The sequence below is a fragment of the Chelonoidis abingdonii genome, chromosome 8 (assembly GCF_003597395.2).
Source record: "Chelonoidis abingdonii isolate Lonesome George chromosome 8, CheloAbing_2.0, whole genome shotgun sequence".
Lineage (NCBI taxonomy): Eukaryota > Metazoa > Chordata > Testudines > Testudinidae > Chelonoidis > Chelonoidis abingdonii.
The window spans coordinates 24,519,490-24,544,256 of NC_133776.1; the positions used below are offsets into that span (position 1 = coordinate 24,519,490).

The following is a 24,767-nucleotide window of genomic DNA, read 5'->3' on the forward strand; positions in this document are numbered from 1 at the left end:
ATGGGCTCCACTTTTTCTTTTTCGTCCTTTTGGCTTGCCTACCCTCAGACTAATGAACAGGTTCAGTCTCTTACTGATTTCTGACAAGAGGCCCCATAATTTATATTAACTTCTAAAACTTCCTCATACTCTAAGCAGGTTATTCATTAACTGAATGTAATCACTGGCTGTTACATGAATCCTTTTAACTAATTCAAATTACATATCAAGCTCAGAGAATTTTCACTTGGGCTGCTGCTGAAGCTAAGCTTTGCAAAGAATTAGTTCTGATTTGTTTTTGAATGCTAGAGTTGGGGGAAATGGAGAGAAGATATTTGTTTGCTTGATTCCACATGACAACTCCAGGGTAACTGAATAGACTGTACCGTTGGTTTGACAAGGCTATGCACTGAGCCAGCAGCTTCACATACCAGAGAGAGGGGGCTGAAATGGGGACTCTGACAATTGTAATGGATTTTATCAGACTTTCTCTAAAGATCAACTATTTTGTCTTCAGTTGTTAATGTTTTTCAGAGGTTTCCCTTCTGAGAGGTATGAATAACTAAATGAATATGCATTTGTGTAGGATTTTTCAACAATGAATAAATAATTACTGCAATACAAATGTACAATAGCACATCCAAATATTAAATAATGAAATAGTTTTTCTGAGAGAGCAGAAGTGGTATAGTGATTGTTGATTAGTTTGTGTGGATTGAAGTACTACAGTTATTATGCTTGTTTAAGTGTATTTCAGTAATATACATACAGTGCATGTTGGAAACTTGCTTCAAATGCCATAGAGAGGGAAAGCAATGTTTCCCCAGCTTGGTGTGTTGCAGCATATGCACTAATCCTACAATGTTCTTAATTCTCCTCCTGGGGTTCATTGCATTTTGTTTTATTCCCTATCCCAGCCCCACCCCCAAGCACTGTATATAAAGTAATGCACTATTACTGCCTTAGTTTCAGGGCAACTCTGAATAAAATTTGGACTAAAGAAGGCACTGGCCCTGTTAAAAGATTTACTAAAGAGAAGCCCACTGGATTGTCAGATACATGAAGGAAATTCAGGGTTTGTTCAGTAATCATTCTTGTAGAGGGCTCTATGGGACAGCCACTCTGAATTCATTTTTATTACTACATTTCAACCTTCACTTTGCTAATGGACTTCTTACAAGCCTATTCCCGCAGTCTCCCTCTGGCTTCTTCATTCTGTAAGTCTCTCCACTCTCATTCTCTCATAAATGGCAGAAAGATATATTTTTTTTACTTTTGTAAGGTTTCAAATTGAGTTCCCTCCCCATTCCACCCCTGTGTTGTAGAAAAATGTTCACAGGGATTGAGATCTCATTTAAGAAACATTTTAAAATACCAGCATTATATAGCCTCACAGTGCCAATGAGTGTACTGGTATGTGTTCTATGATGTACTTAATTTTCGTTTAAGGGTAGGAAACAATGTAATTTTTTTGCTTGTAAGTATAATTTAATTTCTATTTAATATAATATTTTCAAATATTAGAGAGATTCAGAAATATTTACCCAAAAGATATAATTTGTTGGCATTTAACAAAATATAAATCATAATAGGTTTCATAAAGTGTTGTCACATAAAACACAATTAAAGCTGGCTGTATGTTGCATAGTACCTTAAACCCCATGATTTTTTATTCTTTGTCGTATTGCAAGAAAACTCCATCTGTATGGTATGTAAAATGTCAAGTATATACTAAGAGTTTGAGCTATATATGATATTTTTCTGTCAAGAAATAAGAGGGTTGTGAAATCAGCCCTTGGAAATGGAAGTGTATATTTGTGTATTTATTATAGCAGTTATGTCCTGCTTTGGTTGTGCAGCCAAAACTCCTACAGAGGTCAGTGGTAATTTGGGTTGGATTAAGCAGAATCAGACTCTTAAAAACTAAACATTCACTAAAATATAAAGGTATAACAGTTTATGGAATTCAGATTATCATGTGAGAAATGCTTTGCATGCTAGTTTTGTTTCTGGGAAGAATTCTTAAGTTTTGTTCCAAAGTATACAAGGGAGAATGTATATTGCTTTGATTTTGGTAGAAATTCCTTTCCTTCGAAGAGATGAATCTGAAGATTCAGTGTATAACTCTTGAGAATATATCTTACAGATGTGTTTAATGAAAATAAAATTTCCAAACTGAATGTGAGAATCAGATGCCAATAACGTTCCACCACACAATAACCAGAGCAATGTATTTATAAAAGTTGATCAATTTTAAAAAAAAATACCTTAAAATTAATCGACTTGTCAGTGCTTGTTGCTTCATCTGACAGAGCACAGAATCCACAGGTTTTTAGTCGAAATGAAGTGTGGAAACCTGTCATGACAGAATGAAAGTGAGAGAAATGTAGAAAACAATAGCTGTCTTGTGGGAAGAATTTAAATGTATGCAGCTAATCTCATGGGAACTGCTGTAGTCCATTCAGACTTTGTGAAAAAGATGCTTTTTCAAAATAATCTTTAATCCTTTTCTTTCACTGAAAAATCTGAGAACTTTATTGAAAAGTTGCAGGACAAAGTGTTCTAGATTAACCAGCCAATGATCTGTAATAATAACATTTTAAAATCAAATTATTAGAGTAACATTTGGGGATATTTTGTCCCAAATAATTTGTCAAAAGGTGTATTGTGTATTCATTGTGCATATGAACATTCTGAGGAGACTTTCAGACCAAAGGTAACTAGAAAACGCACCCAGGCTGATTTTACTATGCACGAGAGGTACCTATGAGAGGAAGGATCCAGTGGTGTTGGTATATTACAAAGCTGCTGTGATTTTTTGTTTTTATTTTAATTTTGGAATCCCCCCTTTTTCTCATTCAGCTGAACTGTCCTTTCCTGTAAAGGATAATTAACTAGGGAAAAAAACCCCTAAGTGATTGGAATCCTGTGTAATACACAAAATAAGCATTCTTGTTTGAAAATAATTCTTATCCTTCTAGTGTTGCCAGATGAGTAAAATAAAACCAAATGCGTAACAGCCCAGAACATGCATTTCCCTACATGGGATGCAAATATGTGAAACTTTGAGCTCTTTTAAGGCACTAATTCTGCAAACCCTTGCACATGTAATTTACATACATGAATAATCCTATTGAGTTTAATGGGATTACTCACATGTTTAAGCTTTTCAGGACTTGGTCCTAAATGTAGAATCTTCAGTCCTCTGGTTTGAAGTGGCTCCTAAATTTAGCAAAGTGCACCCTCCTATCTCTAGCTGTAGCCTGCAATACCTTTTTGTCATGTCCACATACAATGCTTAAAAGTTTTGTATTAGCTTAAAAATTTACTGATACTATTTTGCCTTTCTCTAGTTTCTTCCAGCCAAGGATGTCAAAGCACTTTATAGAGTTTAATAGATTAAATCTGTTACCAAACCATTGAGATGAGCACAAATGATTTTCTCCATTTAATAGATAGAATTACTGAAGCACTGAGAAGTTGTGTCTTGCCTAAGAGCACAGAGAAAGTTCATTGCATAGCAAGATCTCTGGTCTCCTGGCTCTTCAACTGCAAGATCCCTTTAACAAAGAGATTTCTCCTTCTCTGCTATTCTTTCCCTGACCTGTATATTTAAATCTAAATTATTTGATGTAGATGTAGGCACTCCGTGATTCCCCATCAGTTTGAGCACTGCCTGTATGCTAACTTTTAGATCACTTTTAGTTCCTGGAACATATATATTATCTTTAGTCTATGCTAAAAATAGAAAGCAAAGAGCTATTGGCTCCCATTGTTAGTTGGTGCCAGAGTAAAGAACAAAATTAAAATTTACTGGAAATACTCCAACTTTAGCAAAATGGGCTGATTTTGTAGCATGTCTACTATTATGTCACATTATGCATGGTTATGTTTTCAGGCTGCAATGTCCACAACAAATTGACACATGACAAACAAGAGTGGAGTTTGGAGAAAGGTGGAAGGAGTTGAGGAATTCCACAAGTTTCCTATTGGATACACTTGTAAACTGGCATACTACTATAGATCTTTTTTTTTCAAATCAAGGCTGTCCTAGCCCAATGATGATTGGCACTCAGCAGCTGCCTTGCCTTGATGTGTTAGATCACAACCTTGTCCATGGCTTTAGGAGCAGACAGGAGCTATCTGTAATGGGTTTGAGTGTCTGGAGCCTATCATGGATATGACATCACTCAGGATTTTGTGCTGTGTGCTCAACCTACTTTTAAAGCTGAGCACATGTCGGTGTGCATTGCTAAGTAACTTCCCTCACAAGATATTGGTCTAGCCGAGTACTTGCTGAAATGGCCACCACTGAGTGCCTCCAGGGCCGGCGCTACCATTTAGGCAACCTAGGCAATGGCCTAGGGAGCCAGAATTTTTGGGGGGTGCTATTTTGCCGGGGGGGGGGGGGGGGGGCGGCATGCGGCTCTGGGGGACCTACCGCAGTCATGCCAGCAGACGGTCCACTGCTGTGGCGGCTCCGGTGGAGCTGCCGCAGTCATGCCGGCGGACGGTGTGCTAGTCTAAAGGCTCTGGCAGACCTACCACAATCATGCCTGCGGCAGGTCCACCGGAGCCTTTAGACCGGCGGACCACCCGCTGGCACAACTGCGGCAGCTCCACTGGAGTAGTGGGGGGCGGCGAAACGGCTGTCTGCCTAGGGCGTCAGAAACCCTGGCGCTGCTCCTGAGGGCCTCCATTTTTGGATGTTCAGCCTGAAGAAACCTCGGCTCTGATTTTTTACAACTTCAGTTCAAGGTAACAGAGGATGGTCTGAACCTTTGAAAATCAGGCCCCAAATGTCTGAAACTAGGTGACCCAAATCAGAAACCACATAGGAATTTTTTTTCTTTCTTTGTATTTTTTTTGTTTTGCATGCTCCAGTTGCTTGGGGCACAACTTAATCCGTAAATTTAAGATTTCCCCCTTTTTGCACTGTTTTCAGTGACATGGCACTGTCTGGACAAAAATTAGCAACAATACTTTCATTATAAATACTTTAAAAATAAAGATTGTGGCTGCAAATCTTGCAAAATTTGCTTTGCTTAAGTATGATGTTATTTCCAGCCCAGCCCACCTGTATTTCTAATTTATCTATTTCTGTAGAATCTAAGCATCTAAGGCAATATTAAGACTCACAGTTAGGTCCAGTTGCCTTTATACTTGGAATTTTTATTGTTTCTCTTCAATTATGAGAGCAATTATTACGCATAGAGGTGAGTGTTTTGCATCAAACTCTGAAACCTGTCAGACTAGGTTTCAATCTGATAACCTCTAATAAGGAGTTCTGATAAGAATGTTGTGCCTCCAGCTACCAAGAGATCACCTTGGACGCTAATATCTTCAAGGTCCCCAATGAGAGTGCATCTGTCTCAGCGGGTTATGGAAAGAGAAACAAGTCCTAAAACACATTAAAATGGACATTAAAATTAGGAATTGGACTTTGATTTAGATCTGGAAATGCATAGAGTACCAGTGGAAGAAGCCGAACACCTAATGTAATGTGTCTGACATTTTTTCTGCTTAATTATTATTAATGTTTACTATGGTAGCTGAAGGAACAACCGAGAATAGGGCCCCGTTGTGCCAAGTACTGTTCAAACACCGAAGAGTAGATGGTCCCTGCCCTGAAGAGCTTACAATCTAAATAGACAAGTCAGGGTAGAAGGAGGGGCAAAACACACACAAACAGAACAAAGAGTGTGATGGTAGCAAATGGCATGCTTGTTCCACAATATTTTATTTTAGGGAGGTGGGGCTACTTAGATGCTAACTCATTTTATAGCAGAGAACAGAGAGAGGTGAAATAGCATCAAGATGCTCATGAGGGGAGTTGAGGAACCATCCTTTGAGGAAGTATTATCAACCACCCGGACCCTACAGGAAATGTTACTTTAGTGGCCTATGAAACTGGTTTCATTGTACAGAGAAGCAAAGAGAATAAACGCTGTATTTAATCACAAGAAAAGGCTATGGTTTGCTCACATTAATAAAAATTATCGGATGATAAGAAGCAAACAGCATAAGCTTGTAATGAACAAGAAAGTGCTTAAAAGCTTCTCCTTATAAGAGCTGAAATGTCCTGCATGTATAAATCTTTTCAGCAGTGTTACATAATGAAACTTTTAAGGAGATTTGTCATAATTAGAAGTTAAGACACTGTAGCTTATCGAAGAGGTAGCCTCAATTTCAGAGAACATACAGTAAGGAAATGTCTTCTGGCATTGTCCTTAATATGTTCTATAAAAACTGCAAAATGGAATCTGTTTGAGGCAGGGAGCTAAACCATTATGAGAGATTGAGATGCCTGATTTTCCCTTTCCTGAGGTACAAATCAGGAGTAATCCACTGAAGTCATTGCTGTTACACTGGTGTAAAATTGGTACAAATGAGAGGAGAATAAGGCCTGGAATCCTTTTTGTAATCTGGCAATGAGGAGAGTGCCTAAATGGGAGCTGAGGTCTGCTGAAAATCTGGCCCATAACAGATGCAGACACCTTCACAGGTTTCTGGAGTGTGCCTCAAAATATTACTTTCCTCAGAGAGAGGAAGAGATTTAGAATCTTCCGTTTGAAACAGTGACAGCATAGCCGAATAATATCCTGTGCTTTGGTGACTAAAACATGCACATATATCAGTTTGGTCTCTAATTAGTTATAATATAAACTGAGACCAACCTGTTATGAATGTGGGAGGATTTCCAAAGACTGTTTGCAATAGTATTGGCTTCTTACACTATGGGTCAAATTGTCTGTTGGCATAATTCCCATTGACTTCAAAGAATTTCACAAGTAGAGAATTTGGCCCTATAAAATAGTTGTCTTAAACTATGTTTTTTATCCATATTCCCAGTTAGAGGAGTAGTGTGGTCTAGTGATTTGGTGAAGAGAAACAGGAATCAGGACTCTCTGTGTCTGCTGCGGATCTTACCACAGATTGATTGTGTGACTTTAGGTAAATCACTTAATGTTTTTATGCACCAACTTACCTATTTGTAATATGGATATAATGATATTTACCAATCACACATGGTATTATTATTAATTATTTGATTAAATTTAAATTAAAATAGACAATGCTTGTAACCTTCCTCCTCTGAAAATTCAAGTACCTCTGAAGAAGGGTAGACTCAGTGACTGGAAGAAAGGGCCCCGCTTCACTAATTATCCATTGAGGAGATACAGTGGGTGAAATCCTGGCCCTATTGAAATCAATGGGAGTTTTGCCATTGATTTCATTGGGGGCTGAATTTCATAGTTTAAGACCATAAGGTACCATTAAATCCTGACTTCCTGTATATCACAGATCCTTAAATGTAACCCAGTTAGCCCTGTATTGAGCCCAATAACTTGTGTTTGATTTTCCAGAAAAGAATCCACTCTTGATTCAAAGACATCAAGAGATGGCGAATGAACCACTTCCCTTGGTAGTTTGATCCAATGGTTAATCCCCCTCACTGTTAAAAATTTCTGCCTAATTTCCAATATGAATTTTTTCTGGCTTCTGCTTGTAGCCACTTGCTCTTATTATGTCTTTCTCTGCTGGTTTGAACAGCCCTTTAATACCTGCTATTTTCTCCCCCTGAAGGTACTGATAACCCCATTGATTTCACCACATCTCTTGAAGAGCTGATTACCATTTAATGCATTGTTGCTGGCTTAGATTTGGTTCTGCTCCCACCCCGCACAAGGCAGTCTTGGGGAAGTTAAAATTCAGGAGCATTGTAGGTGAAATAGCCTTTCCAAAATCTCAAAGGGAAGGTGCTTGCATTTCAACTTGTGAGATCAAAGTGCGTGTTCAAAGAGTGGACATGGACAGCAGGCTTGTCGTGACTCGAGCATCGGTGTAGGTAGTGTGTGCAGAGATTGTGTGATGCTGTTTATTAAGTCGATGATAAAAGCTCAAGTAAAATTCAGGGTCTTCCTTTGTATTCATGAGCTGTTTTATGGAATGGCCACATTTATTCTTTGGGATAGTAAAGCTTCTCTCTGGTTGTTTTATTCACTTGCCCTCTTTCTTTCAAAAAGCATAAGCTTACTGGGGTCTTTTTACATCCTTCCCAGGGAAGGATAGCTTTTCACTAACACAGAGAATTCTGTTTTCTCTGTTAGAAACACACTGCACTCACTTTGAGTAGGCTTCTGTTTTGTCCTAGGAACAGAGCATTTCATTCAGATCAGGCCACTTTGCATTTAGGTTATTCTACTCACCTGATCAAGCCACTGGTAACTTTTAGGCTGCTTTAGTCTGCATTCCTTGAATTCCTTACTCCTGGCACTGTAATTAACAGCTTCAGGTTCACTGGTTAACAGTAAATTCCATAACTTTCCACTTGTTATGCCCTTGGATGCTGCCTGTTGTAGCACAAAGGCAAAGCTGAATATCAACTCCAAGTTTCAACTCTGCAGCTGTGCCACTAAAGAATGTCATTGGGGAGCCACGGACAGGTAAAAAATCACCTGTTTGTATTTGTTGTTCTGTGGATTTTCATCTTTAAATGTAAGAAATACTGAATATGAATATGGTGGGCCTGCTTCTTTCATTCATATCAATGACTTCTCATTGACTTGTATGTAGTTACTCCTGATTACCTCACTGTAGTTGACAGGAGAATCTAGTCCATTGTGCTTTCAGTTTGGTTGATTTAATTTGCACATTTTACTAGCTCTCTTTCTGTTTTGTTGTGAATGGTCCAGAAAAAGTAAAATCTGCTGCACTGATACAAATCTTTGCAGTTAAAATATGAAATCTAAAATAGTAGGCTCACTGCAGGATGAATGCAGTGTATTGAGCATGTTATTTAAGTAGAGACTCTTGTTTCACTGAATTATTTCCAAAAAAGACCTCAGTGCTCTGCATCAGTTTTGACCTTTGTTTGACATTTTACAATTGTTTCTGAAAAAAAGGATAAAGCTAGTGTAAATGAGATTATAAATTTAGCCCAGTACATTGAATTACAAATATAAGAGATCTGAACAGATCATAGGTGGTTGTATGTGAACTGTTTACTTACAACACTGCAGGTAGAGCTCAAATTAAGGTCCCAGGTGAGATGAGTTTGTGCGGCCTTGAGTCTGTATGATCCATTGTGAGAGACCTGACTGAACCTCTTTCTTGTAGAATCAATGAGGATTCTTTATGACAAGAATTATTATGTGTACTGATAAAATTTTGCTTTGGAGACAGCCCACTGGTACTGTATTTATATTTTTTTTAATCAATACAACTTGAAGCATTTTCCATAATGTAACCTCTCCACATTTTTTAAAATGCCATTTTATGGTGTATCAAAAATAAATGAAATGTGTATGCTATGAGTAGGCATTTTGAGAGTTCTCTTACCCAGGACTGACAGCAATTCTGAGTGGTAGTGTCACACAGGTATGACCAATCAGTGTGCTGTTGGAAACTATACATGGGAATTAGAAATACATTAAAAAGTTTCATATTTGACCATATAATATACATATTGCTTAGGCATGGGATTCTCTATACTAATTATATATGAAGGATACCTCAAACCAATACATTATACATGCCTTCATTAAGATCTTGGTCTTCTCGGTCTTGCATGCATGCACTGAGCCCTCCAGTCAAAATGCTATCCCTAACCTGTTCCGCTGCCTGCAGGCAGCTGCAGAGATTGAGTTCCCTGCATATCCCTTAGAGAGTTGCCCTTTGGTTTCATCTCCTGGCTTTTGGGTCAATGTGTATGTACAGACAGTCACCAATGAACATAAAGTCACTCAAATAAATTATGGAGAGGGGTCATCACAGATTGAGGTGAGAAGGTCTTGGGCAGGTAGGAAACAGCCTCAATATTGCAAGTACACAGAATAAGTGAGACTTATACATAAGGAGGAATCTGGATGAGATCAGGAGCTGCAAAACTTAAGTCCAGCCTTGTTTTGAGCCATGCTCCTTACAACCGATAACTAGTATGCATAGGTTTCATTTAAGGTGCACTCCCTGTCACTTCTAGAGGCTCTGATGGCTGTAATGCAGCAGCTTGATTTAATGCAGAAATTCCAGGCAAATATGGTTACATTTGATCCCATCTTTTGACTCTTACACCACCTTTCTTATCCAGCCCCACTATACAACCAACCACCCCACAAATAATTCATTTCTTTGCAAGATTCTGCCTTTACCATGCTTACGCTACATGCATTTCTCCTTAAACCTCCAGACACTTTCAGACGTGATTTGTTTTCAAAACTCAGAATATTCACACTTCCCTGTTTGCACACTTGTGGCAAATTCTGCTCAGTTACATTGGTATATATCTAGAGTATGGCACTGAAATAATTTATACAAATGCAAAAGAGAGCAAAATCTCACCATTAGTCTTGGTAGCTGTTAAGAGCTAGACTCAGGAAGACATTTGCAGTGTGTAGCAACAATAACAACATTATTGAACCTACTAACTCATGAACAATGCTACATATTCTTATATCAATAAATTGCACTGTTTATATCAAGCATCTATGTAATCATATATCTTTTATATAGTACTCCTACAATGGTAGCCACTAGTGATTAGGCTGCAGTTGCCTCACTCTGATTATTTTATGAGTTTGTTCCATGTATAGATACACCTAACATCAACATTTAGGCATATTTACTTATGTTGTTTGGGCTCTAGAGGAGTCTTTATGGCGTGAAACTGGAGGTAGTAGTCCAGTTCACAGTTTCTCTGCTGTGACTTGGAATATTGTGTTCATTTTGTGATACCCCATTACGAGAAGATATTGACAAACAGGAGGGATTTCAGAGAAGAGCAGTAGAACTGATAAAGGGGCTGAAGGAATTTTCTCATGTGAAATGCTTTCAAGAGCTAAGTCTCTATAGCTTCAGGAAGTGGTGGCTGGCAGTGTGAAATTTAAGTTTAAGATAGTTAAAAAAGGGACAAGATGCAGTGGGGAATAACAAGGACTAATACAATGAAAGTAAGGGAATATTTAGTCGAAATGTCAGGCAAATTTCTTGACAATTAGATCTATTCAATTGCGCAATTGTTGTCCAAGGGAAATGGTGGCAGCCCTATCATTTGGGATATTTAAAACTGGACTGGACGTAAAAAATAGAGATCAATTCTCTTTGGCTGTGGGCTATGACACATAATCTAATAGCTCATTTCCATACCTAACTTATGTGTTCTGTTGTGTCAAAGATCTATATAATTAAAGAGTCGCCAAGTAAGTTAGGCCTTGGCAAGATAGGGTAGATTGACCCATTGTAGAGATCTTACAAAATGAAGACTCTGTTTCAATGACAAAAGAGAGTGTTTTAGGTTGTGTTGGCTTAAGACATACCTCTAGGTTGTCAGACCATCGTTTTTATATGTAACAGAGTTGATGCATTCTGGGAAAATATTTTCTTATTATTTGCCTTTTCAGAGAAGATTTCATACTGCTTAAAGCCTGTAACCTTTCTTCTAATGTCTGTGTTTAATTTACTGGGATCATGTGATGTGTATTTTAGTTTCCTCTTGTGATTATGATGAAATGTAAAGGCTAGCTGCTGTTTGCATATATTTGTGAGTGTTTGCAAATGTACTTTATTCCTCATGTGGTTCATTCTTTTCTCTGTCACACAGTTCCCAACTTTCATGGGGTAAATAAGCACCCCACTTTCACAATAAACTCAAATCAAGCTAATCCCATTTCAAAACAAGGCCAAAACAAGCTAGTTCCTGAGAACCCCAACACTCTATGTAACTAGAACTCCCCAGCGTTCAGTCTGGGACTGTGGTGGGCCCACTGTGCACCCCTGACTCTCTCCCCACTTGCCCCTGCTTGGCCCTCCTTGCTCTGCTTGTGGGTAGCCAATCAAAAAAAAGAAGCAACAAGCTACAATCAAGCAACAAGCTACAAGCCAAAAACTAGCCAACAAGCAACTCACATGCCAATTAAGCCAAAACAAGCCCAGTTTCTGCATTTTTCTCCCCGGTTTGGTGAGTCCACTCAGTCAGCAGACTATTTCTATCTTTGCAGAGCTGCAGGTCCTGTCTCCAACTGTATCTGAGATATTGTAGCCTTTGAAGGGCCTTTTCCTGTATTCCTGCTCACTATGATTTTATCACTTGCTCTAGATGCTTTCAATATTCAGGCCTGTTGCAGGCACAGTCCTGGAACAAGTCACTGCAGTCACCCTGCCTCAGTTCCTCTCTTGGTTCTCTAATCAACTCTCATGCACACAAGAGTTTTAAAATAATGTTCCCTCTTTTGGGCTGTAATTTATTAAGTCCTTTAGCCATTCCTCAGGCCTTCCAATATACCCTTGTTTCAGGGGTTCAGGCTCTGTCTCTCTCTCTCTGCTCCTCAATTCCCGCTGAGCTTTGGAGCTCTGGTGGTCCCACTCTGGCCCCTAGAGACCTTCCCCCAAGTCTTATCCTACCCCCAGTCCCTGTGCTCTGCAGTGCATTGAAAACTCTTAAAATTATCAGCTATAACTTTAACTTTGAGGGTGTTTTCTTGATCCTGCTTGCAAATTAAGGAGCACTGTAGGGATGTGTGTGATCTGGGACTACCTGGTGTCAGTTTGCAGTTAGCTAGCCTGGAGTAAGGTGGGTTGTGCCTCTCTGGTTTAGGGAACAGCTTGCTTTGTCTCTTAGTTTTTGGGTTCTTGCGCATTAGGGTTCTGGAGTTTAAGAAAGAAAGTAGTGCTATATTGCAACTCTCCAGCACCATTATTTATGTTTTTATTGAATTCTCTGTGTGAATGCTATGAACATGACATGCTCAAACTCCTCCTTCCATTGGAGCAAGGTCTCCAAAGCCCTACTTCATTGGGCTGTGCTTGAATCCTGCCCCAGCCGATCATCCTAGCTCTGCTACAGGACAGCCTACATGCAGCTCCTGTTTGCCTGTAGGCTTCCTTTTAGTTCAGACACCTATAATTCGCAGCAGGTAGTCACACGATGATCCTTCCCAGAGAGACCTGTTCCAAAAGATACCATGCTTTGGAACAGGGTTGGCTGGCCTCAGGACTCCATTGCCCTTAAAGGGATAGATCAGCCATTTACAAACTCTTGAATGGCCACACTGAAATAAATAGGATTTCTCATGGAGTCAAGTATTGGTCATCATGCTTAGGGGTATTAAAACCTCATCCTTGTACTCAGATCAAGGGAAATTTGTTGTGGCTTCTTAGTGAGTTGTTATTGCTGCACTATGCAGGTTACCAGCACCAGTAATATCTTTTCTATTCTATTTCTTATACCACACTTTTCAGTATGGTATCTGAACACCACAGATATCTCTTGGTTTATCCCGCTAATACTGATGTCCTGCAAGACTCAGGTAGCAGATAATTTTCCATCATCAATGGTAAAGAATAGCATAATTTAAAGTAGGCAAGAAATACATAAAGCATGGAATATTTAAAATATTCCTTGTGGAATTTTGGACAGTTGTTGTACATAAGGGGAAAAAGGATTCTTAGCTCATCCTAATTGCAGGGTTTTTTCGTACATCAGGATTGAGTTGTGAAAACCTTACTCGCATGCGTAGTCCCAGTTCATCATCAGTAACAGTTGCATAACCTGGCTTTCTGGGTCCAGTCTGTCCTCCAGTTCAGATCTGGGGCACTGTTCTTAGCCTTCTGTACCTGTTCAGTGCCTAAACAGAAGGCAGAGTGTGCATGTAATAACACACACACACACACACATCCTGCTCACACAGTTTCTCTCTGGGGAGAGGGTAAAAAAAGAGTCATCTGTGACAGATGTTAGTCATGGCACTTAATACCCTTTTGGAAAGTGCTCAGATATCATGGTGATGAGGATAGTATAACAACCTGAATAGAATGAAATAGAGAACGCTTCTTTCTTTATAGCTATCTATGTAGTCTCTGATTCAGTAATACACTTAAGCAGATGTATTTTTGACTATTACATTCCTGAAGTTAGGCACATGCTTATTAAGTACTTTGCTGAATGAGGGGTTAAATATCTTTCACAAGCACTCATTGAAAAATCTTTGGTGAATCACAGGGTGACATTCCCAGACTTTTGCTAATATGTGCATTTTTTTTTCCAGATCGTGGCAGAAGAGGCCTCAAAATGTGCAGAAGGTTTATTGTACCTAGTAAACTGCTGACTAGATTATGGGTTGCTACATCACCAGCCTCATTTGACTGAAGCACATGGTACAAGCAGAGATTTGTCTGATTGGCAGAACACATAAGCCATGCATCATCTGTTTGGGCTGGTTTTGGGACAAAAGGACCTTTCACGTGCAGGGGATCTATTCTCCTTAGATGATGCTGAGATAGAAGGAAGCCTGTCAGAAGCTCTTGAGCAAATAAAAATAATTAGTTCATCTTCAGTAAGTAAGACATGCTCCGCCATCCTTCTGCATGAGATAATGTATTGTGAAAAGAAAGGTCAGAAAACAATGACAGAATAAGCCGAACACCAAAAACAGATAATAAATCTAACCTTTTAAAAACCACAAAAGTCCTAAACAAAATGTCAGATTCAAAGACTTCAGCTCTTGCATTCAGTTCTCATTCTTCTGAATTTTGTTTTAAGAAAAATAATTTAAACTGATTTTAGTCACACTTCATATTAAGCGTCCATTTATAGTGTATTGAGGGTTAATACATGATTAATAGATGTTAAAGTCATGCTGTGGCTATGAATGAAATAAAGAATGCATGTGCCATAGTGCAAGAACATAAATGCCATCATTTCATTTCTGACAGGATGACACCCAGATCAGCAGCCCTTCTAAATTTTGTTCTGATGGAATTGCCCCTAACAGGCGAAGTCCCTGCATTGGTTGTTTTCTCAGTTCCGTTACAGCATTCTATAAGCTTCTGAAGGAGACAGAGCAGCATGAGAAATAATGGTTGACCTGGTACTCAGCACTCTTTGTGAGGGTAGCTTAAATTCTCCGTATTCTGAGCCACCAGTTCTTGCCTTCAGGTGTGCTCTCTTTGCCAGCTTATCTTCTACTTTTGTGTGGGACTCCCAGAGTGGCTGAAAGGTAACCTATCAGCACGGTCCAGTACTGATATTTTGTTAATCTGACCAAAAGACAGTATGAAAACTAGCGCACTGAAGGGAGTTGAATCCACAGGCTGAAGGATGGATATTGATTGGAGGAGCTGAGAATGAATGGGGAGTGCTCACAGACGCAGTCATTCCAGGGCTATAGGTTGCTATCACGCAAAGACATGGACACTTTCTTCACCCACCTGCTTGCTGGCAACCTTGATTTTCTTTTCTCTCAATCCACTCTGTTTTTAGCTTTTCACCTTTCCTCAATTCATCTCTTTCTTTCTCTCTTCCTCTTGCCCTTTTCTTCTAAGTTTTCTCCCACTCCTCTTCTCACCCACCCCTCCTCTCATATGAGTAGCTTCTTTAATTATTTGCTAACCAAAGCAATAAGTAATCTTATTACAGAGTCAAACTTCCCTCCATCCCTGCCACATTGTGATGTTGCTGAATTCAGCTGCTAAAGTACTGCAGGAGTTGGTAGGAGACAGACACAGATAAGATACTCTGAAAGCATTTTAAGAAACTATTTATTGGTTTAGAGCTCTCTAACTCTTCTGTACCATGGATTCACATAGTTTAAGGCGAGAAGGGACCATTAGATCATCTAGTCTGACCTCCTGTATGTCATGAGTGACTGAATTTCACCCAGTTACCCCTTCATTGAGTCCAATATCTTGTGTTTGACTAAAGAACAACTTGTGTTAATGCTTGGATCAGCCCAATCCATTTCTCAATTATATTTCAGAGCGGCCTTGAGCCTGAACCATTTTGCAAACCCTTAAATCGCCATAGTGACCACTTTTGATTGGAATATACATCAGCTTGCAGAAGAGAAATTGTCAGCTGTATATATTGAACTAGCAAATGTACATGCACTTTTCCGGATATCATAGTGATTTTAAATGGATTTTGGCAATATACCAACCTCTAACTTTCAGAACTTTTGAACACACTGTTGCTTGTGGCCACAAATGCTCTAAATCATCAATTAGGGAAATCATTGTGCAGAGACAATTTTTTCCTTGGGCCATTTCTTTGACAGCAAATTACCGTTGCACATTTTTCCAGAGTATTATTCAAATTAGTTTAGCTCTTGACTCCACTTATTCCTGGTATATTTCCACTAATGGCATATTATCAGCATTTCTAGATATCCCTCCCATCATAGTCCTCTGAGACAAAAGGACTGAATTTGCCACTGATACTTCATGCTAAACTGCTAACCCATGCTACATCCTAAAGAACAAAGGATTTCTTGTGCTTCTAAATTCCCTAAGGCTAATTTCCACTAGGTGGCAGCAGTGCTCAGTGATATACTTCATTATTGCTGTGGAGCAAGGCTTCTCACAATTTTTAAATTCAGAATTTGAGCTGTCAAGGTGTATTTATTTTCCCCATGTATGTGGGGAGACCCCTAGAGTTGCAGAGTATTCTGCTATACATCTTTCTGTGGCTAAAAGGCAGCTAGTGAATACAAATGCAAACTTTAGTATGAATCTCTTGCTTGTTTCTGTTTCCGGCCAACACCTTCCTGGCCATCTCCATATTATTCTACTTCTGCTTTTATTAAATTTTTATCTTAAAAAATAAAGAAAACTCTTTTTAACAAGAGGAGAAGAGTTTTCCTGGAATTTCAAGGAGGAAATGCCAAATTGCAGGATCAGATATATGTGGTAGGGTAGGTCAACTGATCACCAGCAGTTTAAAACATACATCCAATGTGCTCATTTACACCAGTGGATTTAATTACTCCACTTGATTTAATAGAGGTACTCCAGAATTATCCTTTTGTAAATGAATGTTGAATTTAGCCCAAATTCTTAAATATTTGCATGGCTAGCAGGTAAAAGTAACATTTTTTGATTAATACTTAGCTCGTGTTTGGCCTCTGTGCCTCTTTGAAGTAGAATATTTAGTTTAGCATGAGGGTTAGTTGTTGTATATACTGTTTTTGAGTCTCCATTGTAGTCATGTACACTAGTGCAAAATGGATGTTTTGGTAGCATTTTGTATCTAGTTTGCACAGATGTAAATAACTACATAGCATGCAGGGAAACAGGCCTATTGAATCTATTTCTGTTCCTAGTGTAAATCTGAAATATCTCTGTTTACATCTGAGAGTCTAAATAATTGCATAATATAAGTTATTTGGACTCTTGGATGTAATTTTTTTTAGAGTTGACATTTAAATGTTTATAGTAATATACAAATAGAAAAAACCAGGGATTTCAAGGCACATACATTGACATCTATTGAACAGGGACACCATAGCTTCAAAATAGGGGACTACAAAAATTCACAGTCTTAATAATTTAATCCGTATTTTTTTGTAGGAGCACAAATTATTCCTTTGTGTTAAATTACAACTTGGAATAGTTAAAGACCTATGACATGATTAGAGTTTTGCTCTCAATATTCTACTAATTTATTGTATAGATGACATGAAGAAAATGGAGCATTAAATTAATTTAACGTCTTCTGGTTCATTTTGTGGCATTCTTTAAAAGATGACACTTCATTTGCACAATACAATTTAAAAACCCATATTTTCTTTAAAATTAGGACTACCAGACTAACGACAATGACCAGGCAGTAGTGGAAATCTGTATCACTCGAATCACCACTGCTATCAGGGAGACTGCATCCATAGAAAAACATGGAAAGGCACTTGTGGCTCTCTGGGAGTCGTGTTTAGAGCACAATCTAAAACCTTCAGGAAAAGATGAGGACACACCACATGCAAAAATTGCATCTGATATCATGAGTTGCATTTTGCAGGTAAGCCTGAATCACCAGAAATGGCCTATAACTCACAGTGTGATAGTTTAATAGCAGCTGTCCTTAGTCTCTCTTGGGGTGTATTGGAGTGCTCACATTTATTGAAAAAGCCAAGAACTGGAGCTTCATGTTAAATTATACTGTTAATGTATATGATGTACATTGAGGCCAAGTAAATGTTTTGGCAGCATTCTTATCTTTTGAAATTTCCTGTGTGGTGAATTTCTCAGTCTTAATGTTGCATGAACCCTAGACGTTTGCATCTTACATGAAAATTAAAGTGTGAAGGATAGTATTGTTGCAGCAGCAGATGGGAAAGACATTTCATTCAAAACCCATTGTTTTCAAGGCACTTAAGACTCTTTGAAAGAAAAGTATCATTTGGGGAAAAGGTTGAAGAGGATCCTTTACCTGATAGAAGTGTTGCCTTTCAAGAGCGAGGATCCCATTTAAAGGCTCAGTTGTGATGAGGAGTTCAGATGCAATATTGGAAACTAAATATGGGCCAAATTCTGACCTTGAACACACAGCTCAGATTTTGATCCTTTGTCTGCTCGGAGAATCTTTGTCCTATAAGTAGTTGTTTTTGAACAGTCATATGTTTTTACTGAAGCAGGCTCCTGAATGTTTCTCCAGTAGAGCATATAAAGTGCTGTGGGATACATTTACATAATAGTTTCTATGTAAATGGAAGGTCACTATGAAAGGTAGGTCAGTATCAATGGTGGGAAAAATTACACGCATCAGGCTGGTTGTAAATGTTCAGTTGCCTGCTTCAATGAGAACACATAGCTATGTTCAATAGTGTGAAATGTTTCTCAGGCAGAAATAAGGTTAAAGTCGGAGCACCATGCCCATATTTGCTAATGTATCCTGATAGTGTTTTTTCTGTTATTTACTCATCTCCTCTGCTTTGTGAAATATATATCACTGGGGTACCACTCTCAGGAAACCAAGATTACATATTGTTATAAATATGCATGCTTAGTATTACGTACTGTTTTGTTACCTGACTGTCTGCCTTTTGGTGAGCTAGCATAAACAGGCACAAGCTACAGAATAATGAGGCAGGCATGAGTTCAGTGAGCAAAGCAGCCGTGTCTCTTTACCAGTACAGAAGGGTATAGAGGAACCTCCCCTCGTGCTGCTGTTACCGAAAGTTTTCCTCTCTAGGTGCAGAGGGGGGGATGAGCAGACACACCCCTGAACAGCCTTCACTTGTGGAAGAAGTTACGCACTCACACAGCCCACAAAGGGTGTATCCTAAGGAACACACTCATCCAGCCTCCATACTAACTCTGCTACAACACCTACCCCTAGCCCTGGTTGACCTGGAAAGAAAGGATCAGTAGAAAGCACCATAATGTCTAGAGAAGCAGTAAAGGAAGTAATATCCTGAGTTTGGAGTACAGGTTCAGGACAGAACCAGAGGTGTTGTATGAGCTGGAGCAGCAGGTTGGGTGCAGCGTCCAGGGAGCAGGCTACGGAGAGAAAGCTTGGGAGCAGGCAGCCCGAGAGTTGGCACTGACAAGCTGAGACCCAGGCAGGAAGCAGACTATTAGTCAAAGAAGGCCAGCAGCAGGGGGAACATACATGCGCAGCAGCTGCCTGCAGCAGGAATACAGTACATGTGGAGGGCAAGAGGGCACTGTGTAGGAGGTCCCAATAAGACAGAAGAACTGAGTGAGCTCTGGTAGGTGGTGGAGTCTGCAGCCAGGGTTTAATTGCCCCTAGGAGGGATAGACTGGAGGGAGTAGCCTAGGTATTAGCCCTGACGAACCCTATGGAACAGCTGCCTTTTTACCTCTCTGTGACCCCTTGGGCTGAATTATGAATTGTTGGGCTGACCTGGACATCCAACTGCTGCAGCCATTATTTGTGCTAACCCTGGTAAAATAATTCTCAATGATTCATTCGAAATGGGAAACTATTAATGGGGACCCATCAACGACTGTAATCTGTACAGTCTGGGTATGGTCCTCGCTGGGGAGAGAAATTACAGTAAAAATGAGGAAGCTGAAGCTGGCTGGAAATGGAATAAAGAAACTGAAATTCACTGAGAGCCCATTACAGGAGAGGGAAGTGTCGTTTTCTGAGAAGTTTATGGTTTTATGGGTACCTCCTATATGTGTAGTTTTCCTCAGCTGGCCCATGCCGAATCTTCCCAGCACACCATTGTTTCCATGGCCAGTCAGTCTTCCCTATTTGGTCTGAGTCACCCACTTCCCCCAGCACTGATGTGTCAGCTCTACATACAGCATTTCATTGCTAAGATTCCTTTGTATAGTTCCCTTATTATTTCCAATTTGCCTTATGCATTGACCAACTGGCAGCAACGTGCCAGGTTTGACAGAGGGTACGTCTACACTACAGGATTATTCCAATTTTACATAAACCGGTTTTGTAAAACAGATTGTGTAAAGTCGAATGCACACGGCCACACAAAGCACAATAATTCAGTGGTGTGAGTCCATGTACCGAGGTTAGTGTCGATTTCTGGAGCATTGCACTGTGAGTAGCTATCCCGTAGCTATCCCATAGTTCCCGCAGTCGCCTCCACCCATTGGAATTCTGGGTTGAGATCCCAATGCATGATGGTGCAAAAACAGTGTCGCGGGTGATTCTGGGTAAATGTCATCACTCATTCCTTCCTCTGTGAAAGCAACGGCTGACAATCATTTCGTGCCCTTTTTCTCTGGATTGCCCGGGCAGACACCATAGCATGGCAACCATGGAGCCCATTCAGCCTTTTTTCACTGTCACCGTATGCTGCTGACAGACACGGTACTGCAGTGCTACACAGCAGCATCCTCTTGCCTTTTCAAGTTAGCGAAGATGGTTACCAGCCATACTGTACCGTCTGCTGCTTTGCAAGTTGACAAAGATGGTTACCAGTCATACTGTACCATCTGCTACTGTCATGGGTGCTCCTGGCCGGCCTCGGTGAGGTCGGTCGGGGACACATAGACAAAAATGGGAATGACTCCCCAGGTCATTCTCTTCTTTAAGTTTTGTCTAATGGAGAGTCAGTCCTGCCTAGAATATCAGGCAAGCCTACTAAAGAACCAGAGAGGCAAATGGCCGCTCTGGGTCAGAGCCCCAGACATCTCGCAGAAATGACGAGCTGCATGCCATTCTAGGGGGTGCCCCTGCAACAACCCCACCCGTTGCTTCCCTCCTCCCCCACCCCTCCTGGGCTACTGTGGCAGTGATCCCCCCATTTGTGTGATGAAGTAATAAAGAATGCAGGAATAAGAAAAAACACTGACTTTATTGCCTCTGCAAGCAGAGATACTGACTTTTTAGTGAGATAAAATGAGGGGAGGCAGCCTCCAGCTGCTATGATAGTCCAGGCAGGACATTAAACGGGTGGAGGGGAGAGGAGCCCAGCATCCCGCTGCTATGATAGTCCAGGCAGTACAGAATCTTTTCTTTAGACATGAAAGGGGGGGGGGCTGATGGAGCTCAGCCCCCAGTTGCTATGATGAAGACGGTTACCAGCCATTCTGTACCATCTGCTGGGAATGACCGGGAGTCATTCTATATTTTACCCAGGCGCCCCCGGCTGACCTCACCTGAGGCCAGCCAGGAGCACTCACGGGGATGATGATGACGGGATGCTACCATCCTTCTGCACTTGTACCTGTCTGCCACGGGGGAAGGGAGGGGAGAGGATGCTGCTGTTCAGTGCCGTCAGCACCATGTCTACCAGCAGCATGCAGTAGACATATGGTGACATTGAAAAAAGTCAAGAAATATTTTTTTCCCTTTTCTTTCACGGGGTGGGGAGGGTGGTAAATTGACGAGATATACCCTGAACCACCCCAGACAATGTGTTTGACCCTACAGGCATTGGGAGCTCAGCCAAGAATGCAAATGCTTTTTCGAGACTGCTGTGGGGACTGTGGGATAGCTGGAGTCCTCAGTCCCCCTCCCTCCCTTCCTCCCTTCATAAGCGTCCATTTGATTCTTTGGCTTTCCGTTACGCTTGTCACACAGCACTGTGCTGTGAACTCTGTATCATAGCCTGGAGATTTTTTCAAATGCTTTGGCATTTCATCTTCTGTAACAGGAGCTCTGATAGAACAGATTTGTCTCCCCATACAGCGATCAGATCCAGTATCTCCCGCAGTCCATGCTGGAGCTCTTTTTGGATTTTTGGGACTGCATCGCCACCCGTGCTGATCAGAGCTCCACGCTGGGCAAACAGGAAATGCAATTCAAAAGTTGCGGGGGCTTTTCCTGTCTACCTGGCCAGTGCATCCGAGTTTCAGATTGCTTCCAGAGGCGGTCTCATATGGTGTGTGCACAGTGGTGCACTGTGGGATACCGCCCGGAGGCCCGCAATACCGTCGATTTGCGGCTACACTAACCCTAATCCGATATGGTAATACCGATTTCAGTGCTACTCCTCTCATCGGGGAGGAGTACAGAAACCGGTTTAAAGAGCCCTTTATATCGATACAAAGGGCCTCATTGTGTGGACGGATGCAGCGTTAAATCGGTTTAACGCTGCTAAAATCGGTATAAACGCGTAGTGTAGACTAGCCCTCAGACTTGCTCTTTAAATGAACTTCTCTACATCTGCCCAGCAAATGCTGGTTGTTGGCATTGACGTATATTCAGATGTATGTCACTCAGTCTTTCCCTGTAGTAGCTGAAGCAACAGTACTAAAAGCCTCGGCGTGTTACTGTCTGTTCCAGTCTACTACTCAAATAGTTGCCACAAGGTCCTCATTATGACATGTTGTCCTTAAAACTTCTTGAGATTCATCATCTAGTTTGGCTCTTGGTTGGAAGTGTTGAAAGTCCAAAAGAAACAAAAAAAGTTAAAGAAAAAATAACCCCAAATCTGAATTCACTTCAATGAAATAGCAATTTACAATTGTCCCTATGCCCAGATCTGTTCTTTTCAGTTCCCAAACTCTGGGAACAGTGGCAAAAGAATATTCACAGTGAAGAAAGAAAAAAAATCTAACTGAAGCTCAGATTGATATTGATCTTGTCCTGGAATTTAATTCCTGAGATCAGCAGAACAAGTCTCCATTGTCTTAACTGCTTATTATTATAACATTGTCAAACTAAAGCCTTGCTTATTTCCTAGATGAATTGTATTTGTTAGCATTAAATTCAATTAGTTCAGAGTACGCACCGTAAGGGCCTGACTAAAAACCCACTGAAGTGAATGGGAAGACACCTATTGACTTCAATGAGCTTTGGATTCGACCTTTAGTTAATGTTAATATATTTACTGGGACACTTTCCCACTAATAAATGATGATCAAATCCAATTGTTCTCTTTCTGAAGATAGTTCAGACATTTATGACAGATGACAATGCATGTTTGAAAGTCTGTAATGTGCCAAAGTTCACTATGGTCATAGGGCAGGGGTGGGGAAACTTTTTGGTCCGAGGGCCACATCTGGGAATAGAAACTGTATGGTGGGCAATGAACGCTCACAAAATTGGGGTTGGGGTGTGGGAGGGGGTGAGGGCTCTGGTTGGGGGGTGCAGGCTCCAGGGTTGGGCCAAAAATGAGGAGTTCAGGGTGCGGGAGGGGGGTTGAGGGCTCTGGCTGGGGGTGCGGGCTCTGGGGTGAGGCTGGAGATGAGGAGTTTGGGGTGTAGGAGGGTGGTCTGAGCTGGGACCGAGGGGTTTGCAGGGCAGGAGGGAGATCAGGGCTGGGGTGCAGGGAGGGGTTCAGGGTTGCAGGCTCCAGGCAGCACTTACCTCAAGCAGCTCCTGGAAGCAGCGGCATGTCCCTTCTCTGGCTTCTACGCAGATGGATGGCCAGGTGACCCTGAAAGCTGCCCCATCCACAGGTACTGCCCCTGCATCTCCCATTGGCTGTGGTTTCTGGCCAATGGGAGCTGCGGGGGTGGTGGTTGGGCAGATGCAGCGTGCGGAGTGAAGCTTTCTGGATGCCCCTGCACATAGGAGCTGGAGAGGGGCCATGCTGCTGCTTCTGGGAGCTGCATGGAGAGGCCCCCAATCCTGCTCCCCGGCTGGAGCACCAGAGTGGGGCAAGCCCCAGAACCTGCTCCCCAGTGGGATCTCAGGGGCTGGATTAAAATGGCTGGTGGGCTGGATCTGGCCCATGGGCCATAGTTAGCCCACCCGTCATAGGGCATTATGCAAGCCACCCTCCATGTGTTTGCTGTATTCTTTTTTTTATGTAAAAAAATCACTCAGAATAAATTAAAAATAAATCAAACCCGAGAACTTCTACAAATACATTTGCTGCTCTTAGAATCACAGCTACATCATGTGTTAACTTTACAGAAGAAAGAACAATTTGAGTTTTTATACAATCCATTAGGGACAGTTGGAAAAGTAATGAATATCTCACACCTGGGTTGAATGTTACATGTTCTGTTGATATTAGCAGCAGTTAGGTCCCCAAGGTTTGCAAACTTTGCTGCATTATATTATTGAAATCTGTTTTTCATTGTCACCTGCATATTTTCATAAGTGACCAGTCATGTGCAGATATTTGTTAGGGGCAGCTGGAACCTTACTCTGTGCTTCCAATTGAATTAATACATTTTCTCTGACAGCTTAGTATTTTATCTTCCTTATTATAGAGAGCTTCCCCTTCTGTTCTGTTTTCATAAAAGAGCTACATCCCAACCAAAGAGCCAGATCATATCTGAAGTGAATGGTGTTTTGGGGGTGGGGACGGGTGTATAACTTGAAGGCAGAATCTGACAAAAGCCTGTCCCAGTCATAAGTAATAAGGAATTATATGGATTTAAACATGTTGCTGTGTGAAAACTCCATTAGTTTTAAGGACCTTTCTCAATATACACACTCTTTTGGCCAGATGCTGATGGCTCCAAAGGGTTATCCCGGAACCTGGGGATGCTGGAACAACATAGACACCCTGATCACAGGCGTGGTCTACACTACGCGTTTAAACCGAATTTAGCAGCGTTAAACCGATTTAACCCTGCACCCGTCCACACAACGAGGCCCTTTATATCGATATAAAGGGCTCTTTAAA

The 24,767-nt window shown here is 40.9% G+C and overlaps 1 protein-coding gene across 3 annotated transcripts in view; it reads left to right on the forward strand.

Annotated features, from left to right (window-relative positions):
* The first annotated feature begins 231 nt into the window (after positions 1-231).
* The window catches only part of VEPH1 (ventricular zone expressed PH domain containing 1), a 175,518-nt gene continuing 150,982 nt past the window's right edge, over positions 232-24,767 (forward strand). For 2 of the 3 annotated variants that reach the window (XM_032805514.2, XM_032805516.1), the window contains exons 1-3: positions 8,345-8,426; positions 14,022-14,309; positions 17,549-17,764. In XM_032805514.2, the coding sequence (XP_032661405.1) occupies positions 14,172-14,309; positions 17,549-17,764 (354 nt within the window). In that variant the 5' untranslated portion in view covers positions 8,345-8,426; positions 14,022-14,171. Of the gene's footprint in view, positions 532-8,344; positions 8,427-14,021; positions 14,310-17,548; positions 17,765-24,767 lie in introns of those variants that run through there. The other variant, XM_032805515.2, reaches the window with a different exon arrangement.